At 36.8% G+C, this 13,182-nt stretch overlaps 2 protein-coding genes across 2 annotated transcripts in view; one reads left to right on the forward strand and one right to left on the reverse strand.

The window, feature by feature from the left end:
- Positions 1–4,590: 4,590 nt before the first annotated feature.
- Positions 4,591–5,490, reverse strand: CAPZA3 (capping actin protein of muscle Z-line subunit alpha 3; the record flags this gene model as incomplete). Its single annotated transcript, XM_084876185.1, has 1 exon — positions 4,591–5,490. One exon carries the CDS (start codon positions 5,488–5,490, stop codon positions 4,591–4,593), a length of 900 nt encoding a protein of 299 aa, XP_084732311.1.
- A 2,038-nt stretch (positions 5,491–7,528) lies between these two features.
- PLCZ1 (phospholipase C zeta 1) overlaps positions 7,529–13,182 on the forward strand; it is a gene marked incomplete at its 5' end in the record, with an annotated part of 41,435 nt that continues 35,781 nt past the window's right edge. Inside the window, one exon of the mRNA XM_084878280.1 lies at positions 7,529–7,657. Within this exon, the coding sequence (XP_084734406.1) occupies positions 7,529–7,657 (129 nt within the window). The remainder of the gene's footprint in view (positions 7,658–13,182) is intronic.

A 13,182-nucleotide genomic window follows, 5' to 3' on the forward strand; every position in this document is an offset into this window, starting at 1 on the left:
GCAGCCAGAGAAGGCCAGAAGGGTCAGGGGTGGGGCCAGGTGCGCTTGAGCTCTGGGTGCAGAGGTTAGGGTGTCAAGGTGGGGAGGTGAGTAGGTGGCCAGGCACACGATTTCGTGTGCCAGGTCATTCGTATTGTCATAACTGTGTGGTGCCAGGTGGGTGCTATACTTATTTTGGTAATCACTTCACAAGGTATATAAATGTTGTATACCTGAAATAAATGTAATTTTCTATGTCAAGTATAATTGAGAAATAAATTTTGAAAAAGTGAGAAAATCAACAAGTACCACAACAAAAAGAATGAAAAAGGCAACTGATGAATCAAGAGCCTGGAGGACACAAGATCGAGGATTTAGGGTCAAGTGCAGAAGAGAAAGAGTTAATTTTAGAAAAATATGTAATTTCTTTAGAGACTATTTGGAAGGAGAAGAAATTAGATATATTTTAGGTGTAGAGAAAGGAAGCTGTAGGAACTCTTTTTGAAAGCACAATGTCATTTACTAAGTGAAGGAATGATGAACAAGTAGACCATAAGTCAAGTAGAAAAGTTTGAAAGCCTCTGATGATGAAGGCTATACGAGTCAATACAAGATAATAAATCAACTGCCCATCCGTGACTTACGCGGAGTTGAGACGGGTGTCACTAGAATTTAGGAATCAGTAGCCTGGGAACCATTCTTTCAGAATAGTAGAGTATCCTAAGAAAGCTGCTGAAATTATCTCAGTACAAGAGCCAGAACTTAAGAGATGTGTCATGATGAGAAAGTTGAGGAGAAGGTGTGATAAATCAGAAACATGGCCAAAAATTAGCCCAGTGGCAGTGATCTGAAAATACTTTTCATATTGATTCACTAAAATCTAATCAACTATGAGACTTCATAATTTATGAAGCTTTGTCATCCAAGACCTGCATGATATGCAGATGGGGGTAGTTGGGTATTGTACATTGTGCCAAAGGTTCAGACAAAGAAGGAAAGCTTAAGCCTGCTTTAATCTGAAGGTAACCTAGGGCTAGGGCATGTCCTGGACAACAGAGACTCACCCTGATGTGGGAGCAAGTATAAGGCTGTATGCCCCTTCATGGATCTCTGCTTGAGTAAAGCATGATAGAGTCATTCGACTAGCCCCCTAAAGGAAAGGGCAGAAAATGTTTGACAGAAGATTATGTAAAATTGAAAGAAATATATGACTTTTGAAGAACCTGATTTTCTTAAACTTGAAGTGGAGAATAAAATCAAAGGATTGCTTCAGAGCAAGAGGCAGTCAATGGCAGCTTCAGAATGTAATGAACTGCCTTAGAATGAGGGAGCACAACATATCAGTCTTGGGGATCTGCAGAAAAATACGTTGTTTCTAAAAAAATCACAAGTACTAATAGTTTTCAAAACCTTAAGACCAACTTAACCTACCATTCTGCATATCTTTATTATCTTTGTTCATTTATTTATTCATTCATTCACTACCCACCATATAACAGACAATAATGGACTACATAGTTGGAATAGACAAAATTCCCATTTCGATGGAGCATACATTCTAGTTGGAAATGGGCTTAGGGTGGGAAGGACACTGGAATATTAAAAAAAAATAGTACACTGAGTTTCCAGGATCTGAAGCATTTTGTGTATGTGTGTACATTCCTAGGCTTGTGTTTATGTTTGTGTTCAGAGTGTAGATTTAGATGTACTAGTAGGTGTGTATTTGTGATGAAGATACAGAGAGAAGGTGGTAACTGTAGATTTCCTGGCTATGCCAGCCTCCATATAAAGAAAATAACTACCAAATAATATCATTATGGAAATGCTATTGGTGTCACATAAGTTAGTGAAATGCTTTTTTATTTGCTTTATATTGTTTTAAGGTTTGTTGCCTATCAAAGAAAAAAATTGATTTTCAGTATTGCCAAGATTATTATTATAAGCTAGACAGTCTCTTTTGCTTTTGATGAGGTTATAAATTATTAAATCTTTCTGGAAAGCAATTTGTAATATGTATTAAGATCTTTGATGTGTTCATATCTTTTCAATATACAATTTTAGGGAATTTATCTTAAGGGAATAATCCACAATAGGGCAAAGCTTTATGCACAGATATACTCACTATAGCCTAATTAATAACAGAAATAAAATGCCAAAAATTCAAATTATGTATGAATAATGGTTGTCTAGCTATGGTTCATGAATAGTATGAATATCTTGTAAATAGTTAAAATTATGTCCTCAAGGAGTTTTAATGACATGGGAAAATATTTATGATATAGGAAGTTATGGTTAAAAATCAAGATATAATTTTTATATGCTGTATAGTTTTAATATTTAAAACAATTCAATAAATTAGGTGGAAGGAAATAGACCAAAATGCTTTATACTTTAATCATTTTCTGTGATTTGTACATGGGACTTTTATATCCAGGAATATCAATAAATATTACCTTTAAAACCCTGTGTCAGAGTAGAAGCTAACTGCCTCTGTGATTGTCCCATAAACCACTGAGTCCTATTCTGGAATGATGTGGGAAATGAACACTTGCATATTCTAGGTATATCCATAATATCAATTCAAGTTTATGCTAAAGAATTTGTCAGGTGGGTATATTTTAATGCAAAGAGGGCAATTCTTTTTCTATTTTGCTGTTTGTTTTTAGAAAGTCCTTTTTTCTTCACTTTTTGTCACGATAGATGAAAGTTTATCCTTGTTCTCTGGCATTATGAATACAGTGAAAGAGTAGAAGTGACTTTATGGGACAGCAGTTTTACAGACTATTGTTTTAATTAAGTAAATAGCAGAGATGTGTTGATTTGAGATCAGGGCAATATTTCTTCTCATTCCCCCCCCCGCCCCCCCCATCATCACCCCGATAAAATGTTTTATTGATTTTAGAGAAGAAGGGAGAGAAACATTGATATGAGAAACATTGAGATTAAAAAGCAAAAAAAGGGAAAAAAAGAAACATTCAGATCGGTTGCCTCCCATAAGCACCCCTACCCGGGATCCAACTGCTCCCTAGTCATGTGCTCTGAGAGGGAATCGAACCCACAACCTTTTGCTGTATGGGTGATACTATAACCAACTGAGACACCTGGCCAGGGCAGGGCAATATTTCTTAAAATGTAGTTCTGGGACTCTCTGTTTGAAATGTAAACTTCCTCGACCTACCTAACCAGAATCTGAAGATGGGTACTGGGAAGCTGTATTTTTAAGATAAACCTGGGTAATTTCCCCCCCCCCCCCCCCCGAGATTCTGTAAGAACTACCAGGTAGGGAAGAGAGGCTTGAAATTTAGACATTCTTGCATAGGATCTTCTCTGCTCCAACATTTGGTAGAATTAGACATTTTTTCAATTGCATGCATCCAAAATATACATTGCTTCCTGGATAAGTCAGAATTGGGGAATGGGATCTATCAATGGCTCCACTGCAATCTTATCTGAGAAGTTTTGGAATTCTCTGAGAGCAGACACAAGTGTAACATTGCTGGGAATAGCGATAGGTGACCATGTAGGTAAATTGTCTTGGCTAGAAAATAGCAGCCCATCAGTTCCAGTTCCTTTGAGGGTGTCCTTTCGGTGGAGTGCTTGCCTAGATCATTATTTACAACTCTTGATGAGACAGGTGTCCATGAAGAATTCTAATACCCTATGGGTCAAAGTTGCAAGTACTAGAGTCAGACACACCTGTCACATGCTACATGCCTGGAAAAATTAAATAACTCAAAATATTAGATTCTTCTTCTGTAAAATTGGGTTACTACCAGTGACAGCCTAATGATGAAAAATTGTGTGCAAATCATTTAACAAAGGGCCTGACATAAAGATCTGTGTGTGTGTGTGTGTGTGTGTGTGTGTGTGTGTGTTGGCAATGGATCCAAGTTCTTCATCTGAGCTAGATTTTTTTAAATATATTTTATTGATTTTTTACAGAGAGGAAGGGAGAGAGATAGAGAGCTAGAAACATTGATGAGAGAGAAACATTGACCAGCTGCCTCTTGCACACCCTCTACCGGGGATGTGCCCACAACCAATGTACATGCCCTTGACTGGGATCGAACCTGGGACCCTTCAGGCCGCAGACCGACGCTCTACCGCTGAGCCAAACCGGTTTCGGCCTGAGCTAGATTTTTTATATCTGTTGGTTTCATGGAACATCTAATCTTATTGAAATTCATCCTCTCGGGGTTTGTGTAGGACTTAATTGAATAATATGAAGTATCACATGCATACCTTCTCCAGTTCCAAAGAAAGTCAAGTCATTCCTACACACACACACACACACACACACACACACACACACACAGCCTTAACACTGATCAGCTCTATAATACTTCTGGGGTGCCACATTCCATGAATCTACTTTAGATTCTAATAAATGTGACTTCATGATGATCACTACCTTGAAGCACATTTACATAACACCTTTCTTGCCTCATTGCTGAATATCTCCCAAGTAAACGTACTTGTTACACTTTCCCCTAATTTAAATTTGCATTTGCCAAGATACAGTCTTCTGCAGTGGCTTCTTAATGTTGGGAAAATAATCATCCCCCAGACCCATGACTAAATCAGGTAGAGACAGTTACCAGGAGCAATCATTTATATTATCCAGTTGCATAACACACTTCGTGAATAAATGACATATCCCAATTTAGGATACATCACCAGATTCAGGTCGGAGAGTATCCTCTGCCAGTCGATAAGAGTGCGGGTCACTGGGAGATCTCTTCGTAGAATTTTTCTCAGGGCTTCATTCGATAACTCCTGTAATTCTTCTAAGACCGAAGCTTGAAATTTGTTCTCTTGTTCTTCCACAAGCCTCGAAAAACTTAGAGCCAGCTGAGCTTGGTTAACTATTTCCAAGCTTTCTTTCAGGTCCTTGGAGATTTCAATATGAAGGTTGGCATTCTTGAAGTAGTGAGCTTGCACAAAAATTCTTCCTGTTACTTGGGTTAGAAAAGGATGCACCTGGAAAATCCATTTAGATTTCCAAAGGCCATTCCAGAAATTTCCTGTTTCATAGCAGTGATCCTCAATGCAGGCTATCAAGAACTCCTTCTTTTTCACACTTTTTCTCAGCACATTGCAGTTTCCTGTTGGATAGTGGTCATTCACATACAGCTTCAAGGCACACAGAACAACATTTCTCAGGTATTCCGTCTCATTCCGAATGATTCCATGAGTTTTGATGTCTTTTAACTGGTTTTGAAGCAGGTCGAATTTGAAAGAAAGTTTGCTGTGACAGTCAAAAAACCGGAAGTCGCCCACTACGTTGTGGTGAGACAAGAGGACTGGATTTCCATCGATGCAGAGTGGGACATAATATTTTTGGCAGTGTTGGTGGCCTGCACACTCACCTTGATAGTGCATAAGTTTTTCATCACGGATAAGCAGACAGAGGTCATCAAAGGCATTTACAAATTCCCCTGGAGGAGCCTGTATTAACAGTCTGCGGATTGCTTTTTCTTTCTCTTTCCTACTCAGAACAGAACGTGACATGTTTGGTTGCAGCAGAAGCAAAGCTTCTGAAATAAAGCGTGTTCAGAGGATGAGAAAACATTCCATGAGTCACCTTTCCCATCAAGGTGTTCGACTTTCGAGCTGAAGATTACTGTGTCTAAACATGAAAACAGGTAGCCTGGCAAGCTCTGAGTCTCCTGATGAAGTCATAAAGAACCCTTTCCTATGAAGTGTGGAACTTCTGATGATATCACAATGGGTGCTCAGACCAAAAAAATAAAAATGACAGTCACTTGACAGCATGGAGCCCAGCCAACCAGTTATCCGTACGTTGGAGATATTATGAACTTAGCCTTCCAAACAGCCTTCTTCAAAAGGGGTGTGTCTCCACATACATTATATGTTGTCAGGGATCTAGAGAAGCATCCCAGAGTTGCTAGAGAGTATTTTGCAGCACTTTGCGCCTTCTGGGACCACAGTGGCATTGACTTATACTCAGAATAGCTGTCTTAAACTTATTGGGATCATGGTCTACTGAATGGGTGAGAGCTTTGAATAAGATAGCAAAAGTAAAATCAGATTTGGTGGCAGTTCATGGAATAATGCCAGACAGCAGGGGATTCAGCATTTATAAGCATTGTGGGTTTGGAGATGGTCAGAACATAAGCAATAAGCCAGGAAGTTTCCAGGGTGGTGAGGTGCAAGGAGCGCATCTTGTGAATTGTTTTTATGGGAATTAAGTGTGAGTCATCTCCAAAGAACAAAGACTATAAATCACGTTGCCTTCTCTTCTTCCTCTCTAGAAAGGGGTGACAACAGCTGATGAGTATCAAGAGATTCCTTTCTTGCAAAGGGGCAGAATTAATTATATCCGGAACCTTTGACAACACCTAATGTGGAGAGACTTCTAAGCAAGGAGAAAGGGAAGGCCAGGCCATGAAAATATGGAGAAATATCCATTCCAAAGTCCTTTCTATTCCTATTTCCTCATCTTCCTCTTGTTTTATCCCCCTTGTTCTCTTCTCAGTCTTGTTTGAGGACTCCTGAACTTAAATCCCTCTCATTTACATTTAGACTTATTCCTTCCATATCTGTTATGAGATTTTTCTGAGTTTCCCTAGCTTTCAGTATTTTTTTCTTATAAGAACATGAATTGTACCATAGGAAGTATTAGCCATTAAATTGAAGGGCTTCCCATTAGTTCTAACAATCTGAAATTGAGTGGATTATTGAACATTTTTTTTTTTTTTTACCAATACCTTTCATGGCTTTATAGACTGTCATGTTCTTTTAAGTCTTAGTTTTTTCAAATGGAAGTGTTCTAATTTTTGTAGTGTATCTGTAGATAATAAGTAAGCTTGGTTATTTTAATACCAAATATACTCTTATTAAGACATTTTAAACCCTTTTGGATGGCACCGCATATGTTTCTTTTTTGGGCATGTGTGTAGCTGGACATTTGGCTAATGCAGAAACCATATCAGATATGATTACTATTAAATGAACACTCAGTACACTCAGTAGAAGAAAATGTGTTCAATGATGTATTGTGAACTCATTTATTGTCCCCACCTTCTCTAAGTATTAAACTGAGGACTTTTCAGATGAGAGAGAAATAATCAGTTGCCTCCTGCACACTCCCTACTAGGTATGTGCCCGCAACGAAGGTACATGCCCTTGACTGGAATTGAACCTGGGACCCTTGAGCCCACAGGCCGATGCTGTATCCAATGAGCCAAACCGGTTAGGGCTGACAGGGGTATCTTGAAGTCCAGCTGCTCCCAAGTCCATATCTTTAAGCAATAGACTGTATTTCCCAAGTAATAACTGATTTCATAAATGTTTATTTTTCCTATAATTTTTATTGTGTTATGACCTTTCACACCTTTACTGAAGAACAATATCTACTTAGTTTTGTTTAAATATAATTTATCATAGAATTACCTTGTAATATAAGCACAGGATAGACTATTCTTTAAAAACAAAAATAAACTGAAGAGAGATCAAATATCCTTAGGCATTTTAAGTACATCATGATTTTCTGTGAGAATTTCCTTAACTTCCTCCTTTTGTATTTCATACGTGGTTTCTGTCAGTTCTTCGAGAAGACTTTAAAGGTGGAAAAATTGACCTACAAAAAACTCAGAAATTACTTGAAAAATTTAATGTTCAATATAGTAATATTCATGTGAAGTATATTTTTAAGGTGAGATGCTATCTGCCCTGCCTACCCTACTCTGGAAAAGACTTAACCCGATATAGCAAAATGTCAATAGCTACTTGGGTGCTTTCTGCAGAAAATACAGATGAAAAATTAGTTTCTTAAGAATTAAAACAACTAATTATGCTAAATACACTTAAAAGCAAGATAGAATCTAGGTAGGATGTAAAACCAGATGTTGACAAAATTTGAAATAATACCAAGTTATCCGTTTAGAAGAATCTACTGAAAATATGGAATGTCAACCTTAGATTAGGATCAGTTATGTGATTAGATGACATCATATACATGATGAAACAATTTATGAATTGTATGTCCGTGATTTATAGAAAAGTGGGTAATCTTGAAAATAATTTATATTTACTCACCTCAAAGTAGAAAATCACACCCAAAGTTCTCCGCTTAAGGAAGATCTGGTAGAAAGGGAATGTGGCCCAGCCCTCTTCCCACTGGAGAGCAGAGGGAAGATTATGAATAAAATAAGTCAAGTGTTTAGCCAAGTTTTGCAAATATTGCAAATGACACATTTCTTGGTGAATCAGGAAAGACAACTAGCCTGGCCAATCCAGATAGGAAGTTAGATATCCTCATTTTGATTTTGTGTTTTTTTTTTGGACACGAGTAGCCAGAAACACAACCCACGTTGAAATTGCTACCACTAGCATGAACTGGAAAGCTTATATTCCCTTACTTGCAAGCTAACCAGCCAGTCTGAGGTAGTTTCCCAGGTGCTGGCAGAGGCAGGCTTCCTCTTCAGAGAAACAAGACAGCTCGTTAATCACAAAAATAGCAATTGCCAGAATGTCAGCAATTTGATGCCTTTTTTCTAAGCCCCAGTTCCCAAAGCGTGATGATGTGAGGAAGGCCAGGTGACAAGTACAATACATGCAATGGGCTGCATTACTAAAGAGCAACCTCAAGCTTGAGGAACCCACATCTTTTATAATAGGCAGTATGTCAGTCTGACCTTTTTGCTCAGGAGGGTGTCATTAGCATTTTCATTGCAGACAGTAAGCAAACCTGTTTATTTCTCAGAGGGATGTACTATATCTTCATTATGCAGACATCCTTGAAAAACTAGTCCTGAAGAAAGAATATTGGTGCCTCTGCTCCGAAAATGTGCAGAGGCACAAGACCTATGGAGAATTGCCTCCCCCCAAACACTTCTTCCTATAAGATATAGCCCCCGTATTTAGAAACCAAAAAGAGGAGGTTCAAACAGAAAAGCTGTAGTACTCAGGAGATGACAGGAAAGACAAATGCTTCAGAGTTGTTTCAATGAATCTATGTGGCATGTGCTGCAATAAGTTATCCGAATTTTAATCAGTTAGTGCCTAGTACTACATCTGAAAAACACAAGTTTCTGTGAAAGACCTTTACACACAGAAATTTTTCGCAGTGTTATTGTCCAAGGGGAGAAACAGCTATATCCTTTCACATTCAACATAATATAGAAGTGGCAATTAAATCTCTGCCAAATGTGAAAATACTGCTTTATCCAGTGATTTATCAGGTTGCTTTGAATTTTCTTCGAGATAGAGATATCTGTTTAAAATGCACATGAGTGAAATGCATGCTATATTCATGCATTATGTAGAAAGCTCAACATTTATAAAAAGTAAAGAAATAGCTCATTAGTTGAAATTTGTGATTATTCAGATATGACAATTTTGGTCTATTTTGTTTAGCAAAATCTTTTTGGAGTGGCTATAAAAACAATGTTAATTATAAAAATTAGAGAGGCAGAGATTGCCTAACTTACTTCAAAAACCTCTTTAAACTGACCCCAAGTACTTTAGAAGCATAAATTACATATAATTGAGGTTGATGGCCATGACAAACTATTTTTATCTATTAAATAATTCACATAGACTCTCTAATAAATAATATTTGTTGCCTTAAGCTAAACTGCCATCTATTTATTAAAATGTTGATTAAATAGAATTCCTAAGGAAGGTGTATTGGCTAATTGAATTTTCTAGATAGCTGAAGATTTAGTTTCTTAAATATCCCAATCTTCTGCTTCAACTTTTGCTGCTAATCTTTCCTCACTTTACGAGTACACCTTTTAGCCACAGTACATAAAATGAATCATAATAAACCTTATTTTGGTGACCCCAAATCTTCCAGTATCTCAAGGCTACTGTTATTAGCAACCTCACTGGCCTGGAGATTCTTCACTCTATTAGTTACGAGCTGTGTGGTACTTCCAAGGCAAGTCAGCAGTCTCTCTGAGCGAAAGCCTTAATCTGCAGAGTGAGGATACTAATACAGTTATCCTGCAGGGTTGTTCTGAATGTCAAGTAAGGTGTCATTTGTAACGTACCTAGCACCAGGCTTGGCAAAATGTAGGCTCTCAGTAAATTAGTTGAAGGTATGCCCATTATGATTTAAAAAAATATATTGAAAGTTGTGTTACATTTATTGATTTCCTAAGAAGCTGACATCAATTCTGACATGAATTTATTTCCTCACAATGTAAATGTCCATTATAAAATTTGAGTAAAAAAAATATACAGTGGTGGGCAAAAGTAGGTTAAATTGTCAGCCAGCATTACCTAAAAGATAAATCATAGATAATGAAATAATAATGATGATAATAATAAGGTAGATAATACAGTAATAAATAAATAATACAAGAAAAAGCTCAGTTTTGTGTATGCACAACTGTAAACTTAATTTTGTCAACCCTTTATAATACTATGAACATAGCAAAATTTTCTGAACTTTTAAAAAAATTATTGAATCATTGTTTGAGCAGCAATTCCCTAATTAAAAAAATACCTTTATTAAATTTTGTTGTTGTTAATCCAACCTCACCTGTGGATATTTTTCCTTTTTTTTTTTTTTTTTTTTTTTGGTAGAGAGGGTAGAAGGGAAGGGGGAGCAGAGGAGGCAGGGGCCAGGACAGAAACATGGATATGAGAGAAACACATTGATTGGTTGCCTCCCTCAGGGGCTCTAACCAGGGCTGGGATCAAGCCTGCAGCTGAGCTATGTACCCTTGACCAGAATCAGACTTGGGACCTTTCAGTCCATGGGCTGATGCTCTATCCACTGAGCCAAACTGGAAAATAGGTCTTCTTTGCCTTTATCATTAACTTGTAGCATGTAAAATATTTTATAGGAAATCTGTATAATTTCAATGCACATAACCAATCTTATATTATACTCTATTAATTTCAAAATTTCATATTATTATAGGACTTACCTTAAGTCTTCAAATTCTCTAAACAGTTATCAACCATTATTAAATCATATTATGTACATGGCACTAAGTTAGAAAGTTAGAAACTATAAAACATGAATAAAGTGTTGTCTCTTTCATGAGAGAGAAAAGAAAGGCAGAAATTATTATTTTATAAGTAGATTATAATAAATATCATAGGTAATACTAACAGGGCATCTGAGAAGACAGAGATTCAGACTTGGGCTTTTGTGAAAGATGCCATGGTGGAGGTGGCCTTCTTTTGGACCTTGAAGAATGAGAGGCAGCATGTATAGAGCAGAGTACAGAAAGTACTTGGGGGATGAAAGGTGATCAAACATGATCTGAGTATAAGATGCATGAAGGAGAGTGATGAGAAATAGCTACAAATGCCAGTTCTGGCCAGATAAGAAATCCTGAATGGTAGGCCTGGGAGCTTGGATTTACTCTTGTAGGAAATGGATAGCCATTGACGTTTCTAAGTAGAGACATCGTGTGTATTTTAGGATACATATGGCAGTACTGTAGAATGGATTAGAGTCTAGCTTCTACAGCAGCAGTTCTCAACCTGTGGGTTGAGAACCGCTAGCAGGGTTGCCCAAGATCATCGGAAAACACAGATATTTACATTACGATTCATAACAGTAGAAAAATTACAGTTATGAAGTAGCAACGAAAATAATTTTATGGTTGGGGGTCACCACAACATGAGGAACTGTATTAAAGGGTCGTCACGGCACCAGACAGGTTGAGAACTGCTGGATTAGACGATAGAAGGCAGAGAGACAGGTAGAGAATTCCCTGTTGCTTTGGCCCTACAAGTCTGCAACTTGGGTTGATTCAGCCACTTATATTTTTGTTTGATTCTACTTAAAGTTTATGAGTTCCTACCACAGTCCAATCAAGCTTATTTTTAATCTTATCTGAAAAATATGTAGCACCAAATCCTTTGTTAAACATTACATTCTCTCTTTTAGTAGATAAGTTGAAATAACACTGTATATTTCTTTCTCCACTTCTTCCATCATCTACTGCAATAAAATTTGCTTTCATACCAATTTTGGAAACATATTTATTTCTAAAATTCTATTTTCAATGGTGAAGCTTCTATGTGCATTTTATTATTCTTAAAATTCTCTCTATTCTGATTTCTGTGACATCATTGTCACCTAGTTTTAGCTTAAAATTTTTGATCATTCATTCTCACCTGTCCTTATGCTCTCTTCTTAAAATTCAGTTCTTAATTTTTTTTTCTTTTTACTTTACCACCCTTCCTGAGGAGTCTTACTGATTTTCTTACCCTCCCCTCTAATTTTATTGAGATATAATTGGCATATAATATTGTATTAGTTTTAGGTGTACAACATGATTTGATATTGTATATATTGTGAAATGATCACCACAATAAGTTTAGTAAATATCCATCACCTCACATAGTTACAATTTTTCTTTTCTTGTGATAAGAACTTTTAAGATTATTCTCTTAGCTATTTCTAAATATATGATACAGTATTGAGTTTAGTCACCAGCCTATACATTACATCCACATAACTTATTTATCTCATAAATGGAAGTTCATACTTTTTAACCACCTTCAATTGTCCTCTCTTATCTCCGGCAACCATCAATCTGTTCTCTGTATCTGAGTTCAATTTTTTTTTTTTTTTTAGATCCACATAAAAGGACATTATACAGCATTTGATTTTTTTCTCTTTCTGACCTATTTCACATTACATGATGCCCTCAAGGTCCATCCATAATGTCACAAATTACATAATCTTCTTCCTTTTCATGACTGGTATACATATCACATTTTCTTCATCTATTCATCTGATGGAAGCTTCAGTTGTTGCCATAGCTGGGCTATTGTAAATAGTGCTGCAATAAACATAAGGGTGCAGATAGCTTTTCAAGATAGTGGTTTTATTTCCTTTGGAGAAATACCAAGAAGTGGAATTGTCGGACATGTTTGTCTATTTTGAAATTTTTTGAAGAAACTCCATTATACTTATGACCATTATTTGAACTCTTTGACAGATAAGTCATTTATCTCTGTCTGTTTGTGGGGTTTTATCTTGTTCTTTTGTTTGGAAGATTTTCCTTCGAACATTTTTTTAACTGTTGGTGCCTTAAATGGAGCATTCACCTCTGCTAGTCTTAAGGAAGCTGTCTCATTTAGTAGATAAACCTCATTCTTTAGCTCAGCCTTAGCTCTTATTTTTTTTTCAACCTTTGTGATTTCCCAAAGCCACTTCATTCTTAGTGGCTCCTAGTCCCAGAGGGTGTGTACCAAGACCTGCGG

This window comes from Pipistrellus hanaki, assembly GCF_964339955.1.
Source record: "Pipistrellus hanaki genome assembly, chromosome: 3".
NCBI classification, from domain to species: Eukaryota; Metazoa; Chordata; class Mammalia; order Chiroptera; family Vespertilionidae; genus Pipistrellus; species Pipistrellus hanaki.